The sequence below is a fragment of the Antrostomus carolinensis genome, unplaced genomic scaffold (assembly GCF_000700745.2).
Source record: "Antrostomus carolinensis isolate BGI_N321 unplaced genomic scaffold, ASM70074v2 scaffold6273, whole genome shotgun sequence".
Lineage (NCBI taxonomy): Eukaryota > Metazoa > Chordata > Aves > Caprimulgiformes > Caprimulgidae > Antrostomus > Antrostomus carolinensis.
This window is the reverse complement of record NW_010303019.1, coordinates 1-18,089: the sequence shown is the minus strand read 5'-3', so window position 1 is coordinate 18,089 and position 18,089 is coordinate 1. Positions and strand designations below refer to the sequence as shown.

Here is an 18,089-nt window from a genome sequence, read left to right as displayed (position 1 = left end):
ATTTCAATGGCTTAAAAGAAGAGCGGGGGTTTGTGTGGTGTTTTTTAATGAATGTTTAGTACTGAGTTAGTACTTCAATGAAGTACTTTCATAAGAAGGGCTGCTAGATTAGGCTGTAAACCACTATTTATTAAGAAAAAGAGTAAAGTTATTTGGAAAAGGAATTACCAGTGAAGTGTTTGTACTAACCTATTTCTTTCTTTTCCAAGATGAATTAAACTACTTTCATCCAAGTAAAGGCTGGTAAAATTAGTCTAGGTAAGATCAAAATATTGTCAAAACTAATTAAAACAATAAAGCACAGAAAGATTGTGAAAATCAGAAGCTCTTATCAAAAGCCTTGGAATTACTTTTGGAATTACTATGTTGTACAAAACACAGAGATAACCAGTGTAATGACCAAGGTAAAGAAATAAATGTTTCAGCTTACTTGTCCAGGGCTGTGCTGGTAGGCATGCTCCTGCCAAATCCTCGGACACCCATCTGACAAAAGTATGGAATGCAAGACAGGTTGGCAGCAATTATAGCCAATGAATCCGATGCGTTAACAAAGAAACCATTTTGGCCAAGGATCATGTAGCGGTCCTGCAGAAGAAAAGAAATTCAATAAAGTATTTTAAATTCCATGTTTTGGGGAATGGCAATTTCTTTCACTAGATCCACTGCAGGGAAAAAAAAAAAACCAAACAAACCACGCTTTGAGTTACTCGCACTCCTCCTTGGGCAGAATAATTTTTTGGCATCATCCTGGCAGGTCTATAAAGTCGCTATCATATCATTACTCCCTCCAGCCTTGCAAATCAAAGCTCCAGATCAGTACCTAGCTTCAGCCTCCTACATGATGCTTCAGTAACCCTGTTCCCATCTGGGAATGCTTGTGTAGGAGAATCTTTTTGCCAGTGACACATGGTATAGGGGGAGTAGGGGGGTGTTTTTTGTTTACTGACAACAGAAAACAGCTTTTGTTCTTCAGAATCTTTTCATCTTTCTCCCACCCTGTCAGGACAGAAAGTTGTTTCTGTAATACTTTGCTGTTTATAATGCTGATAATATGACATTAAAAAAATAAATAAATAAAAAAATCAGAGATTATGATTCAGTGCTTTATTTAGCTAAAAATCCCTCAATTTACAATGTTAACCAAAAAAGACTTAACTTAGTTACTACTTAATGTGACAAGTCCCACCTATATATGCTGTCTCTTCCTAACCAGAGAATAAAAGTGTTACACCAGTACAAGATAAAGCCAGACTAATATTTAGAGATTTCTCGTTCTGGATTCAAATCCTGCTCAATTCGCAGTCATCTGCAGAGACAACTTACAACATATGTGTCTGATTTATGGGCTGCAAATGCTATCATCTGTACCTGAAAGTAATATCACTTTCAACTTTGAGGGCTTACTGAAAAGCAAATAAATTATACTTGTATGTCCCATATCTGACACCAGACAAAAGTACAACTGCGTTGAAACTTCCAGACAGATCAAAATACTTACTCCATCAGCATCAAAAGCAGCTCCAAATCCATACTCTCCACCTCTCATAGCCTCCAGCAGGGCAGTTGCATACATTAAATTGGGATCAGGAGGCTGTCCACCGAAATCCTCCAGAGGAATACAGTTTATAGCAGAATTTGCAGGAGCTCCCAATTCATCACACAGGATCCTTCTCACATAAGGTCCCATAACTGCAAAAACAGAAATGTGCCATGCAATCACAAAAGCATATGCTCAACATTCAAATTTTTCACAGCACCATGGAGACCTGATGCAAAACATACTTTCAGCAATTCTATACATCTGTCCTAGCAACAAAAACAAAACTAGCATTTCACAGAGGGGCATATAATTGTCCCCCCAGTAAGAAATCAACTGGCAATTCAGCATCAAAAACACAGCTCCCCAGTAGTGGAAGTGAAAAAGTAATAACTGAATGGTGAAAGACACAAGTTTTATTTACCCATTATTAAGTAAAGAAATTATTAAACACATAGAGGATTTTTCCTCACTAGAAAAAAAAATAAGATGCTACTCTATGCATCCTGGAATGCAAACAACCTAACACATAATAGCAAGGGAAGTAAATGGTAGGGACATACAAACAGGAAATAAACTTACCTCAATTCCAATTTCATATTAAAATTACAACAGGTTTGTCCACCAAAGAATTTTAACACATTTTAGTTACTACCATGTAGATTATAAATAAAAGTTTTCTCAAAACTAACTTCAAAATAACTTTTTTATTTCGTTAAAGATAGGGCCAACTAAGCTCATGCTATTATATATCATAATTATTATATGCAATGCTGTGAAGTATCTCAAAACATCGCCCAGATTAATTTTGGAGCAGCATTATATTTCAGCTACATTCCAGATTAACATCCTGGGCCTTTTCTTTTTCTCCTAATAAGAATTCTTCATCCTAATTCTAATTACTGAATGAAAAATAGATAATGTTCTATCCTTTAACAAATGAATTTTCATTTTAAACAACTATAAGGAATATTTTCTAAGTATTAATATTTTCTAAGTATTAATTTGATGATATTAACAATATCATCAAATTTCTATCATTTCAGCACAGAAATAAAAGGATCCTGAATACAGATGCATCTTGAAATGCAGTCAATATCAAACCATACAGAACATTGTTCAACCCCACAATCAAATCTTTTACTTCTATGGACAAACCATAATGTTGATTGTGTATGAAATCTCCACTTGTGCATTCAATGGCTGAACAGACACTAACAACTGACTGAGCTCTCTGCATCCCTGAGACAGGTGTGAACAGGTCACTCAGAGACAAAAAAATTAATGAGTGATTGCTTGCTCTCTCATGCTCTCTCTTTCTCCTACCTTAGTCCCAAATCTTGCTAAGTGAAGCAACTGTAACCCAAGGTAAAATTATGTGAGAAACTTGTGTTCAAGAAAATTTAGATGCTAATTCTGTAAAATATACAGTAAACAATGATTCAGGCTCTCATCAAGCATACAATCCTGACAAATGACTCTTTTCTATGCCAATGTTAAACTATCAATGCCTACAAGCATAGAAGCATATTCCAGAGTTCCAGAGCTAAAACAAACTTTGGAAGTTACACATGTGGCCCTCTCTAATGTTCACTATATTGTGGCTGGTGGCACATTTTTAGCGCGCACATCTCATCCAGAAAGCCTTTTGATCTGATGCCACCAAGAGAAGGACAAGCCCCAACTATGTTTGGTAGATTGCTCCAGTGGTTATTCACTGTTACACACAAACATATGAGCTACATTTCAATTTGAATTTGTTCGTCCTCAGCTTCTCACTATTGATTCTTTTTGGTATTTTTGGGAACAAAGATTGAGAAATAATATTTCTGCAGAAAAAAAAAATAAATCTGTTATATAAACAAATATTCCTAGATACACTTACTGTATGTGTACTATGTATTATAGTATGGCTATTTCTCCACAAAGTCTTAAAGCAAATTCTCTATCACCTTGTAAATAAACAAACTCCACCCTTTAAAAATTTTCGTGTTGCATTAGTTTTTCTAACCCTGAGCCAGACTATGCAACTTTTTGACCACATGTAAAATTTTTCAATACTCAGTTATAAATCTGGACCTCAGAGCTCTATACACTATCTAAGTAACATTCTCTCTAGTACTGTATGTGACAGGAGGCAGTGCCTTCCTCAACGTTCCCTCTGCATTGTTCAAGGACACCATCTGTGCTATTGCCACAGCTTGGCAAAAGTGGGTGTTGACACTGACTGTACGCCCACTATGATGTTTTGAGCAGTGACTATCACACTGTACTAGATAAAATGCTTTACAAAAGCTTTGTAAGTCTATCCAGCTCCCTTTATTGGTCTGTTTTTGTAATTCCACTAAAGAACGAAACCTGGTGTGTTCATATGTCTTTTGCCATAAGACAATGAACGTCATTACTTACATTCCTATCCTTCAAGTCATTATCTGTAGAAATCCTTATTTATTTTTTCATTACGTAGCCTAAGATAGATCGCAAACTGATATATGTTTCCCCAAGTGACATAGCTTGTAATTTTTTAATATTGGCAAAAAATTGGTCCCCTTGCTGTCTTCTGTAACACTTTTTTTCATCTTGCCCCCAGCATTGTTAGTGAGACAGAGGTCTTAGCCAACTCTTTAAGGAATCTTGGGTGCAATTTATTCAGACTTAATTAATTTTATACCATTTAGAATCTACTCTTAGTAAAGACTGCCTTGTAACCTCCTTGGTTACTGCACACTGCAAAATACTTCATCACTCTTCCATGGCAAGATTACCTTATCCTGCTTGCTTCCAAATGCAGAAAGAGAACATTTATTGGACACGTATGACTTCACTTCTTTATCAAGAAAGATAAACCTCTTTGCCCAATAAGAGACCATTGTTAAGACTGTCTTTGTTACTAGTATAATGTTCAAATCCTTTCTAATTACCCTTAACATTACTAAAAATTCTTTACTTTTTTAGGCTGTAGCTTTATGGGGAAACTATTGTAGTGTACTATCTTTATTGGGAAGCTATTGCAGTGTACCTACTATTTTGTCCTGATAGCAACTTAAGTTCATACCTCCATTCATGGCATCAATCCTTATTTTAATCTGGTTGGGTCCGGTCAGTAAATTTCTGATCGCATTGAAGTCAAAGATACTTCGAAGGAGATTGAGGTAGATATCCACAGAATCCACAATTTCCACTAGAAAAATTAGGTAGAAAAAAAATCACTACAGTTCACATATGTGAAGATAATCTCTTCCAGCACACTTCCACCAGTCATGCACCTCAACTAAAATCAGAGCATGCAACCTCTACATAAGTTGCTCTGAAGTCCGCAGAGGCAAAGTCAAAGATTTCCACTGATTTCAGCATGGCTACAATCTAGCTTTAAGCCTTGCAAAGATCAACAATTTTGCCTGCTCAAGGACTGTGGAGATAACATAAGTTGACAATTCCTGTTTCGCTGAAAATATTCGTGAGAGTACATTATGTCAAAGTAAACTGTTAACTTATCATTCACTAAATTACTGACCACCTTTTCAAGCTAAACAGGTTTATTCTCAGAGGATGGAAGATGTCCCTGCCAAGTTGAAGCCACACATTCTATTCTTCTATCTAACAGCAGTATCTATCTACGCCATTCCATAAGGAAAGATATACAGCCTATTCTTCTTGGTTTTGGCACCTTGAATATCTATCTCCAGTTTGTTGTCAATCTACCACTATACTTTTGCATTTTATATCTCACTGATTTAGGAAAGTTAGGCTCAGATGCAACATCTGATTTTTGCTAAGGTCTTGCTAATATGAATTCTAAATTCATAAAAGCAGAGAGCTGCAATTTTACTAGTTCTTTTGGATGTAAAACATTAAACTAAAATCAACTAATGAAAGTAAATCTGCCATAATGAAAGCAGTTACCAAATAACTGTCAAAAGCCATGCTTCTCAGCCATCTTGGAACATATTACTTTTCCTGATTAAATTAAAAAGCATATGTTACACAAATGTCTTTTTATCTGGTTAAATTAGTATCTTGAAATATTTTAGTTACAAGTTAAATTATTACTTAGAATATCAGACAGTTCTCCTCAGAAACACTGACCTCACACTATTGCTCTTCTTTAGGATAACATGAAAATGACACAAATGTTTTTTGAGCCTGAGAAAAACACTTAAAATAGATTGTGAAAAGAATGGAGGAAAAAAAAGATTCTCAAGGCTGAAAAACTACCTGTAAAATCCATTTGAAAATTAGTTAATTCTATGGTATATGTTGAAACTCTCAAGGATCTACTGAAATTATGTTACTGCGTATTTTTATGCCCTAACAATGCTTAAGTATGCTCTAAGCTTTACACTTATGAACAAATGCATCAATTTCAGTGGAGCTGCTTACACATGTTAAGATAAAGTGCATGTAGGATTAAAGTCTTAAAATTTATTTTAGCTCCTGACAAACACAACTGGTTAACTCTCAGTTGCTTCAACACCTCTGTAGCCTTGATTCACAGGAGTTAGTTCATGCAACTGAAAAAGAAGAAGTTTTAAATACTTCAGATAGTATCTTGAAATACTACTTTCATTCTTTCTGCACTTCCATTCTCCCTTCAGACCTGTGTAAACTATACTTATTCATGCATTTCTAAGCCAATTACATTGATTACTGCAGTAGGGATCCCTGGCAGCTCTACTGTCCCAGGATGACGTATTTTGGGAAGTGATGATGGGGAAATGATTTTTCCTTAGAAAAATTCAGACAAATTGCAATTATTTTTAATCTATTTTTATACTACCTGTAGCAGGGGGAGAGTGTCTCATTTTCATTTAGAAAAATATAATTTGGAGAGTTGAAAAAGTTGAAAAAGAAAAATTGAAAACTGTGCTAAACATACGATTCCAGATTGGTGCTGGAGCTGAATTTTCTTTGCTTTCTGTTTGCCTAAAAAGCCAAATATGTTCTTTGCAAACAAACAAACAAAAAAAAATTTAAGATTCTTTGTAATCAAGAAATGTATTTATCAGATGTAATTTGTCTCAAAATAGAATGTTTTGGTGGAAAATAAACTGGCTTTAATTCTTTAATCAGGAATAAGGAAGAGGTCTTGAGGTCACACAGAGTATTACAGTATTTGAAATAGTCTGTACCCATTCATTTGCTTTTGACTCCTGCAGGACAAAATGGCTGTGTTAGCTCATTTTAAATTAAGTGTAGGCATAAAAGTGTTCACGTGCTTAAAATTAAACATGTGCTTAAGCACTCCCTTTATATTTGGAGCCACTGGATGTATATTGCTCCACACATCCCACAACTTTCCAGAGAGTGTGAGCAAAGAATGAATAAACTGAGACTCTCACAAACTTTTTTGTCAATTAGACTTAGAGAAGCAAACCCTTTCTAGTCCAAAAATGTGTTTGGTGTTTAACTACTAGCAAGCCACGTATGTGTGGCAAAGGTATCTGGCTAAATGTTGAGGCCTGATGCACTTAAAGCCCATAACACAGCTTCGTCATGTGCAAAACAAATGCAACACTTACCTATACTGCCCAATATTTTGAGAACTTGTAGTAAGACATTTTGAAAAATTAAAAGTTCTGTTTAAATAATTACCTATTATCATTCTGCAGCAATTCTAATATTTAGAATTAATGGATGTAGCATGCATAAAAGCACACATTGATACCTCGGAAAGGTTTGAATTTGTTCTCCAGATCAAATTCTTGTCTTCCTAGGCGTGATAAATCAACTCTGAGATCAGGACAAATGGCATATTCCTCCAAGGTTTTGCTGATCTGATAGATTTTATCTGAAACTATATCTGGAGCAGGTCCTATAAGAAAAAAGAATGTGGTGGGTCATAATGAAGGGTCCCTGCTTAAGAAGTGAGTGCTATAGCAAACAATTTTCTGAATATATTTGAGTTATTAAGGAATAAACCCAAACAAAGAACTACAGTAAATAAGGTCTTTTCTTTCACTGTAAGACAGGTTTTAAACTTTTAAAAAAAACCCTATAAGATGGAAATACAGAGCATTACTCACAACATTCTGTTTCACACAGAGTATTTAAATCAATCATTATCCAGGGCAGGGGGGGTGAGGGAATAAAAAAAACCTACAGCCATCTTTCTTTGGGTTTATTGCTCAAATACTCCCATTTTTAACTCTACACAGAGTCTCAACATATATACTAAAGAAAGCCTGTCCACCAGCAGTAGTTTCTGGTGCTTCCCTAGAGCTTTCCGAAAATGCACACTTGTGAAGCTGAGACAGCTTTGTATTTCACTTTATTTCATTAGACGTAATTATAATTTTAAAAAGTCTTACCAGTTTGACAGTGTTGTTTTCTCGCAGTTCTTCTGCAGTGGCTTAATGAAATGCATCTTTGCTAGAATTCAAAATACCTTAATTGCTTAAAAAGCAATTATGACCTGCAACAGTCAAGTCATTCAGAAACAGAAATCACATCTTACTTGTGTATCACTTTCATTGCCAGATCCTGAAGACTGGTTCTATTTTCAAAGATTTACTGTCAAGCAAATAAAAGTTCCAGGCTGATGCAAAAACTACCAGATGAGCTATGCAATATGTACTGTAAGAGCTGAGTCTGAGTTACAACAGAAGTCCTTTCTGGCTTATCTGATTCTTCATTGCTTGTATTAAAGCCACACTTCCACTCTGAAAAATTACTCCCTTTATTCTCTTTTATGTGCTCTCTCTCCTAATTATTCTCTTTTATGTGAGCTCTCTCCTAACCCAAAGCCTCTGTCTTTCAGTGGAAACTTTCCACCCTTCTAGCAATGCTGCTATATTCAGTGTGTCTTTGCCACATAAATTAATGTGCAGTGTACCAGGTGGTCCAAGGCAATACAATAAGTTACTTAACTCTTCATTTGGCTTAGAAAATGACTTCTTACTCATCTAATTGCAAGCCATCCAAGGGATGAGGAAAGGTTTCACTGGCTGCAGATCATCCTTGATAGATAGGTGTATTGTCTACTGTTGCTTGCAGCTAAGGAGATCCCACAGTGTCACTCTGTTCTCCCCTACAGCTATAGAAACAAACCGCTTCTACCTGACCTGGATCAGCAAAACAGATTGAGCGAGAATGCACAGCAATGACAGCCTTCCCTAAGAGTTTGCTGTGGTGCCTAGCAATTCTCTTAGTTCAAAAGCTTTGCCTAATACTTAACCCACATTTTCTAAGCTGCAACTTAAACCAACTACTTTTCAGTAAGTCACTGCTGATTATCATAAACAATTGAACTTTGTGACCTGTGATTGAAGGGAGTTTCATATTTAAAGCTTAACAGCCCCTTTGAATTTTCTTTAAAAAGGTAAAGTACATGAAAAAGAATGCCCCACCAACTGTTACCCATTTATCAAACATATTTTAGGTGTACATGGTGTTTTGAAGCTTATAGAGTGCTAATGCATCTAATGGTTTGGCTCTGGTATGTTTATGCTGTGGCCCTGTCTTTCTCACTGCCTGACCTTACACAGTTCCTTTAATCTCCCTGGGATTCAAGCCTATTCTGTTTATAAAATCACACTGTTTTAAGCATGCACATTTTTCAATTAAACAAGGGACAAGGAAGAAACATCCCCTTCTCAAGTTCTCTCACCTTCAAAATGGGAAAGGAAACATTATTTTTAAAGCACTTTCAGTTTTTTCAGATGGAAAGCACTCTACATGTCTGAGGTATACAAGGTGTCAGCAATTGTCACCATGATGTTTTATGGGTGTACACAGATCCATAACATAAAACATATGTAATGTATAACATATCTACATGTGTCAGTTTGCCAATTTTGGAAAATAAGACATTAGCCATACACACAAATTCCACTGTTCAACAATAGCTTAAATGGTAAAACCCTCTCCTTGGAGAAGAGCAGTTATCTCCTAGGTAAACATGAGAAGTGCTTTCTTCCATACAAGACAATGAGTTATACTGCTTACAGCACTTCTTAAATTTCATGCTTTAAAATAAATGCCAAGACAAGCAGCATAAAAATATGAGCAAAAGAGAGTTCTCTCACAGGCATCTTTAGAAAAGGATAAGAACTGCTACAATGATCTGGCAGACTACATAAAATGTTATACAAATGGGATGGCAAACTTCTTGTTTACAGAATTCTTACAGCTACCACAAGGACTTCAGTGAACATTTAACACTTATTGTACAGACACATGTAAACAAATACACTCCTATTACTGAAAAAAAAAAAAAAAAAAAAAAAGATATGCACGTGCTCTTCATCATTTTAGCAAAATAACTGAAAAAACACATAATTAAAGCCATCTAGTTATCCGTGTCAGGATATTTTTTTTCATGTCAAGATGCAACATTGTAATGTGTTATTAAAAAGAAACCTACCTCCATTGGCAACCTCAAACTTGACTCCAAACTCTCCTCCAGGTCCCCCAGGACTGTGGCTAGCTGTTAGAATAATTCCACCAGCTGCTTTGATCTTTCGGATGATACATGAAACAGCAGGTGTAGATAAGATACCATTCTGTCCAATAACCAATCTGCCGATCTAGGTGGAAAAGGAAGTCAAAGTACTCTGAATGGTACTAAACTTTTGAAAATTAATAAATAACCACACACACACATATAGTTATACTTGTACAGGATAGAAATTGTAACCTTCTAGTATGGAACCTATTCTTTTGCAGAGAAATATATATACACAAGTCAGTTGCATGCTAATCTGGAGCACTGACAAAAAATGTTGTGTCCTGCCACATTAAACCCCAGTGGCCAGTGTACTGACAGTAATGAAAGAGCACAGCCATGGTAGTGATTTGCAAAGCTTCCAAGCATAGCACTGGGCTATGATACTGCTGTCAAACCTTTCCAGGTATCCCTACAAACTAGCAAATCCCCTCAAATATCAACATAATTTAAGGCTGACTGTGTCGATGTGGTTTGCAGAGTTGGGGCTTTAACTAGCATAAAAGGGAGCAGCAAGCAAATTGCTTTTCATGGAGTGGCCTTTCAGCACAATCACAAACTTCACTACATACTAGGACCTGTAGTCTCTGCAAGTCACATCTCTATTACCAAGACACCCTTAAATGTCCTGGCCTATAGAAAATATTGCTCCTCATTCAGCCATCAGTGACTCCTTGGCTATTCCAGATGAAGAGGCTGTGTTTCCCAAGGCACAGCTGAGCAGGGGAAGTTCCCACCATTCTTAAAGTAAAAAAAGTTTTCAGGTGGTGTTATTAAACACTGACTCAATATGTTTGGTATTATGTGCAGTTCCACTGCAAGGTTCCAATTTCAAAACCTTGCCTTCATCTCCTACACAAATACTAGCATTTCAGCTCAATGTAAATAATCTAGAAGCCAACCAGAAATGTATTTACAAAGAAATATAAAAGAGTTCCAGTTCCTGGGAAACAGACAGATAGAAAAAAAAAGGAGGGGAAAGGGGGAAGTTACTGTCACAAATGAGAACTGAGGAAGCAAGGCAGCTGTATATGGAGTTTAAAAGGATATTGCCAAAGTGGAGGTTTTTAATATCCTCACTTGAAAAAAAACCAAACAAAATATAACAAGCAAACAAAAAACCCCACCACTACTGAGTAGCAGTTTAGGAAAGAAGGAGGGAGGGAGAGAGGGAAGGAGAGGCAGAATATTGAATCCTTCCCACTCCCCATCTAGAAGCAGACTAGGAGTTCAACCTCAGGCTTCCTTCTCTAGTTTGAGAGAGATTTGATAGCTCTGCTGCCTGGGTGGAAAATCAAAAGCACAGATTGTGTCACTACCTGCCCCCTTTCTATAAAGGGCGCTTCCTTCATATATAGATGACCCCCTCCTGGGTTCAGCGCTTGTGTGAGGCTCTTAACAGTTATTTAGAAGTGGAGTTCCAAATAATTTCAGAAAAGCAAACAATTAATAGATTTTTTTTAGCTTGTTTTTGTGGACTATTTTAATAAAAAATACAGACTTGTCAATGAAATTATCATCTTCTAAAGTAAGCACAAGTTACTTTTTTGCTAACCTTCACAAAGCATGACCTATGGTTAGCCATTTCTCTTTCACTGACAATTACAAGAGCTGCTTTCAAATTTTTAAAAATGTGCAAAACTGCATTCTCTTAACTGAGATTTCTACCTCAAGATGTGATGATAGGAGGATTGACTACCTGGTTCTCTTTTCACAGTTTTTGCAGATAATTTTGAAGCCTATGGTTCATTGCAAAAGAAGAGCAAAGCTATGAAAATTACAAGTACAGTTAATGGAAAAATCTTTCAAGGTTCATTTGACTTCTTTTGCTACTATTGGGAAAATGTTTTGTTTCACCATCTTTTTTTCTCGCACGGCAGCACAGTTCTGAAGGAAATGAAAAAAGAAAAAGTTAAGAAATGAAAAATTCTGGTTTCTCATTTTTCCACTATGATGGAAAAACAAATATTCTTTCCAGGAGGAAAAAAAAAACGCAAATCAGTAGAATCCACATTTTCTGCTTCAACAGATTATTTTAAAGCAGTGGTTCCACTGACATGGTCAGTTGGTAAGGGTGGAGTATATATAAAACACACAGCTGAACCTCATTTCTGCTCACTTAGAATCAGAGAATGGTTTGGGTTGGAAGGGACCTTAAACATCATCTTCAACACTTCCAGGGAGGGGGCATCCACAACTTCCTTGGGCAACCTGTTCCAGTGTCTCACCACCCTCACAGTAAAGAATTTCTTCCTAATATCTAATCTAAACCTCCCCTCTTCCAGTTTAACGCCATTTCCCCTTGTTCTGTCATTAACTGCCCTTACAAAAAGTCCCTCCCCAGCTTTCTCGTAGCCCCTTCAGGTACTGGGAGGCCACTATAAGATCTCCCTGGAGCCTTCTCTTCTCCGGGCTGAACAGCCCCAGCATTCTCAGCCTGTCCTTGTAGGAGAGGTGCTCCAGCCCTCGGATCATCCTTGTGTCCCTCCTCTGGACTCACTCCAGTAGGCCCATGCCTTTCTCATGTTGGGAGCCCCAGAACTGGATGCAGTATAGTATACTTCAGTGGTACTGATCAATTTTATTTCCTATTTAAGCCTAACAATACAGTTTCATTGACCTATGACTGAATGATTAAGAACAATACCACCCTCCTTATTATAGAACCCGATACTGGCTATAACATAAATACCTTTGATTATTTGTGAAACAAACCATACCAGTGAGTACAGTTTTCCTTGAAGAACAGATTAAATGTTATGCTTGTCCATGGTGACAGCATTTACTTGCTAGACTCTGCATCACTTTCTGACTATTATGTCTCTCCTGCCTTCCCATTCTTGCTTCTCCCTGAAGGTAAAACTAAGCAGTAATTTACAGCATGTGTATTTGTAAATATCTCAATTTATCATAATTTACAGACCTCAGGAGCAAAGATAAAGACATATTTCCTCCACTCCTAGCGCCAAGCCAAGTGAAGCAGCTGATCAAATGTTATGTCACTGATTACAGAAAAAAATTGGTATCTCTCTTACTGATCAGACTTCTTTACATTTATGTAATGTCCTTCCAATCTTTTAAAACTCTCTTAAATCTCCAAACGCTACATTTACATTTTATTTATTCAACTGTTCTGAATACTAAACTACTTTCCATAGTATTTCTAAAAATATTTTCTATACAACCCTGCTTGTTACCACAGAAATGCAATTCCTACACTGTGGAACAAGAAAGACTTCCCATCCCCCACAAAGCAGAAGCATTTCCAGTGTTGTGGGCTGACACCTGACAAGGACATTTTTACCTCAGAAAATACAGAGGATAAAACTCCTTCTATCAGGAGAGGCACTGAAATCACTAGGAGCTCTAGTACATGCCTTGACGCACTTTTAGAATCAAGCTTAAGACAGAAAACTTACCATGAGCCACATAATTTACTGTTATATTTAAACCAGTACCATGTAATTAATTTGAAAGAGAAATGGAGATTTTTTTCAAATTGTTCTGAATTTGAAAGTGTCCTTTTATGGCTTCTTTTCAGTCCACGAAGCAGCTTTTGGACAACACGCCATATCTTTCAAGACTGTTGTATTAATGCTGTCATTTAATCACTAGTGCCAATTGTACTGAAGTGTCAGAAAAAACACAGAACACTGGGAAGCAAACTTTAACAATCTTCTTCCAGTCTACACAACAGCCTACCCATGTACCTTTATTATGGAAAGAAAAGCATGATTAAAATAAATAGCAAAAAAGTTTGTTTTGAATTTCGTCGCTCCCTTTTTTAAACTATGAAGCATGTAGAAAGCTAGGGCAATGACTCAGTCTTCCAAATACAGCTGTCAGAAACGGGTGCCAGCTTTTAAACCAGAATTGTGTATGGGTAAGCAAAAGGAAGATGACAGGACTTACATTTTGCAAAATGCTTGAAAACAACAACACTGAATCTGTGTTGAGGTACTCAGGTATAAATGCATCTATATTTGCATAGAGGCTCACCATGAGCACATTCTCCATATTTCTAAATCCAAACTAGTGAGGTTTAGATTTTTGTCTTCATGCATATTGAAAGTGTTTTTTTAAAGTAAGTAGGATACTTAGATGATTTGGAATGCATACATGACCTGGCACTGTCTCTTCACCATATATTCTTTTTTTTTCACATTCAATAGAAGTTGCACAAACCAGTTTTCCCATTTTTCTGGATGCCCAATATTAATACGGACAGGAATAATTTGCTTTGCCTTCATCATCTGTTACAAGGCTATTATTTCTATACTGCTTAGAAATATTACTTATACTAATTTCTACACTATAGAAATAATGTAATATTTAGTATTCTAAATTAAGGATGTTGACAGTGAAATTATATGAATGATACACAGCTATTTTACTTGCAGTGACTAATGCGAAGAGCTTCATCTTATGTGAAGGTCTTCAGTGCTTTAAAGAAACATCCCGAGGACAGTGCAGACCTGAGATGTGTACCCATGCTACCCATCTTCCTCTGCTCTCTTCATTTTGGTGGCAAGAATGCACAACCTCCTCCCCCCTTGGCCCAGAAGCTGTTCATTCTGTCTCTGAACCAAATACTAAACTGATACTTAATTAATTTTAAGTAATGAACTCTCAGATCTACAGACTTCTTGCAATCTAGGCTAAAACAGTAACCAAACAATGTCCATGTACTGACTTACAATTAAAGTTACAGTAATATCCTTCTGAAAATCTTGGACAGTTTCATAGCGTGGAAAGATTACCTTTGGAATTTAAAAACTTGCATGGCTACGAGATCACGGGCATGTAATATCTCTTCTAATACTGTACCCCTACGCCATGGTCTATTTTGTCACTCTGCTTTTAGTAGCAACAGCAGAAACAAAGACCATGATCCTCAGCAAACCATTACAGCTCAAAGAACAGTCACCCCAATAAGTACTTTACAAGAACATTTTTATGCAATATTACCACTCGCAGCTGTCCATTTTCAGATGAATCAGTTGATTACCATGGAGTCACTTAATACTTTTTATTATTTTTCCCAGTAATCTCTCACATGCCTCAGTTAATTAAACTTGAAATAACATGAAGCAAGCAGATTATATCCTAGACAGTATGGGGCTGTGCCTTCCTATCTTTTACTATGCCTCCTAAGGATGACTGAGTGCCATGTTCAACAGAGAAGCAAACACATCAATCTTACAGGTCCAGAGAAGGAGGACAAGATTTGCCTGGAAGACCACAGAAAATAAAAACAACATGGTATTATAAAGAAGACAACTGGAAAACTCTTTGCCATCTCAACCTTCTACAGCATTACTAGCAATACTCTGTGATCTTTCTAGGATGTTGCTATGACTTTCCTCATTCAGAGTATGATCATCAGCTTCTGATCTGCCATTTAGACCCACACATAGCAGCTTCTCATTTAAACCTATCCTAAACTTTGCATCAAAAATGAGACACCACTTCCAGTTGATGGGTTGTATGGAATACTTGCATTTAATATGTAGTGGAACTGCATTATAAACAATTGAGCCTTTTACCTCAGTTCTTCCAGACATTAAGGTACAAGGACGCTGCTACTGAAAGGACACAGTTGAAAAGGGAAATAGAGCCTCAGATACTCTCCTAGCACCCCACTTGGCAAAACCACTTGTTGCAACCTGCAGTGGTACAAGACCTCTGTGGAGAGTGCACCTGCAACTCCAAGCTGGAGGACATAAGCCAGAGGGACTGAAGATGAGAAGAAGGCAGGGCAAGCACTGGCAGCTGACTGGGCAGGGGGCCTCATCTCATTCCTTGTACTGCAGCATATGCCAACTGTGCTAGGCTGTTAACACAGAGGGAATGCGAGGTGAGTCACCAAATTAGAACAAGGGGAACCTACTGACTCTAAAGGGTGATATATTTACAGTTGATAAGAGAAAATCCCTTTTATTTTTGTACTCAGCAGGCACAATCAACCATAAGACTTAGTGTGTGCCTTCCAGGAAGGTGATTCAAGTTCAGTTCCTAAGCACTACGTGGCTATCCCCCTCTTGGCACTCTGGGGTGGCTAAAGGTTTTGAATGCAACTTCAAGTCTTCCACACATTTCATCCAACAATCCTGCCTACACCAGCTCACTTCTTTCCTTGTGATACTGGCTACATGCCTTCTAATGACATTAATTAACCTCATCCAAAGGGAGAGATCTTTCCCTTAGTATTCCATTCCTCTCCCACTACTTCCCCCGCAGCAGTAAACAATGTCTTCAGGGAGGTTCAGATATTTTCCCAACAAATGTATTTTAACAGCCAAAGAATAAAGCCTACATACAGTATTCTCTAAGTAAATGTGGGTGTTAGGCATTTACAGTGTGCTTGTGAGCAACCGGCTGAGGGTGAGCAGGATAAGAGTGGCAGAGAGGGTATGGCGCATAAGCACGTGGAAATGGGAAGCCTTTTCAGTATCAGTAGCACCCCATAGCTGGCCTACTGAATTTATGAGGACTGTGTCATTAGTAAGAGTATCATGCTTGAATTCAGATATTTGTGGGAACTGTGAGTAGAAAAGCTTGGGGTTTGGCTTCAGAAAACACTAGGGAGAAACTGTGTTTCCAGGAAACTTGCAGTAACTTAAGAAAGGGGAAGCACAACTACTGCAAGGTGCCAGCAACATGTCAAACTGGAAACCTCTTGAGGTCAAAAAGACTTGATTTTCAGGAGAAACAGAGCGAAATGGGGAATGTGACAAAAGCAGCAGGAAGGAGACAAGATGAAAGGAAAAATTAGTCCGGAAGGAGTCCTGAATACAGCATAACCAGTCTGACAAATCCCTGGTCTTCTAAACCCTAAACTTCTTGTCTTCCTCATCACGTCAGTCCTTGTGGTCACCTCATGGCTGTAGCCCACTCTATAGCTCCTACCAGGGTGCAAGGACAGGCAAGGACCTCAGCCTCAGCAGGACAGTTCTTGCTGCTTTAGCTGTTGCTGCACTTTATCCCACCTGGTGAACAGGTATAATTCCAGCAGTGAGGCTTTCTCCGCCGAGCTACCTAGGGGAAGGGGCTGGGGAGCAGCACTCCTCTGAGCCCGTCCTACCTTGCTCGCAACACCTGACACTCCAGGCCACTCCGGCTGCTGTGCATTTGCTTCCCGCACGTTTGCTCCCAGCTGCTGAAGACTGAACACCACCACACTACCCTTGATGGTGTCCCCACCCTCACCAGTGTACCCCCCCCAACACTGCTCCCCATATCCTGGGCCACATAAGCCCTGGCCTCTACCAAGCCCCTGCGTGAACAGCAAGTCTGAAGAAGTTATCTGGTACATACGGTGGTACATATATAACACAGTCTCTGAAATCTCAGGTATCACTCAGCATCTGCTTGCTAGTATCAGCCTGGTGAGAATGTGCTTTAGAAATAAATATAAAATACTATAATTTATATCAGGTTATCTAATCCATAGAGCTTGTATGCGACAACAAATCAACAGGGAAAATTCAGACATATATGGAGATTCGTTTCAAAGTTGAAAGACCTCCTGATTACAAACCAGAACCGCATTTAAAGAATGGAGGTTTTGAAAAAAATTGAGAAAAAGTAAATTTACTACAAAAAAAAACCCCTCTAAAATTATATCACGCCTTTGGCCAGATGTGGAGAATCAATTTAGCCATCATAATAAGAGACAGAAGCTTCAACTCGGCTTTGAAGTAGAAACTTCAAGCCTCCACCAGCCAGTATTTCCAGCTTTCTGTACGTACACACCAACACATGAACATGCCTATGCATCTACCAGAAGACATCAGTTTTCTTCCCGAGTTCTTTCCTATTTTCTAAACTGCAAAAGAAAAGCTGTAACCCATCTGATCACAGAGGTATTTGCCACTGTTGTCTTCTGGCATTTCGTAATTTGTTTGCAAGTGAACAAGTGAACAATAGAGGAGAGCGATTATTTTTGTAAGATTTTCTTCTTTCCTTAAGAAAGACTCTTTCTTTCTTTCTCTTGCTTCAATAATATTATTTTTGTAAGATTTTCTTCTTTCCTTAAAAAAGACTCTTTCTTTCTTTCTTTCTCTTGCTTCAATAACACCATTTTCCTTCAAAGTTTTTTAAAGATCC

General features: G+C 37.7%; 1 protein-coding gene across 1 annotated transcript; it reads right to left on the bottom strand.

The window, feature by feature from the left end:
* Window positions 1-426: 426 nt before the first annotated feature.
* On the bottom strand, window positions 427-17,256 carry LOC104521831 (phosphoglucomutase-like protein 5; the record flags this gene model as incomplete). Its single annotated transcript, XM_010163948.2, is given in 6 exon segments — window positions 427-585; window positions 1,499-1,689; window positions 4,593-4,718; window positions 7,203-7,349; window positions 9,900-10,062; window positions 17,065-17,256. Coding segments are annotated over 6 exon segments (978 nt in total), but the record flags the coding sequence as incomplete, so codon positions are not given.
* Between the last annotated feature and the right edge of the window lie 833 nt (window positions 17,257-18,089).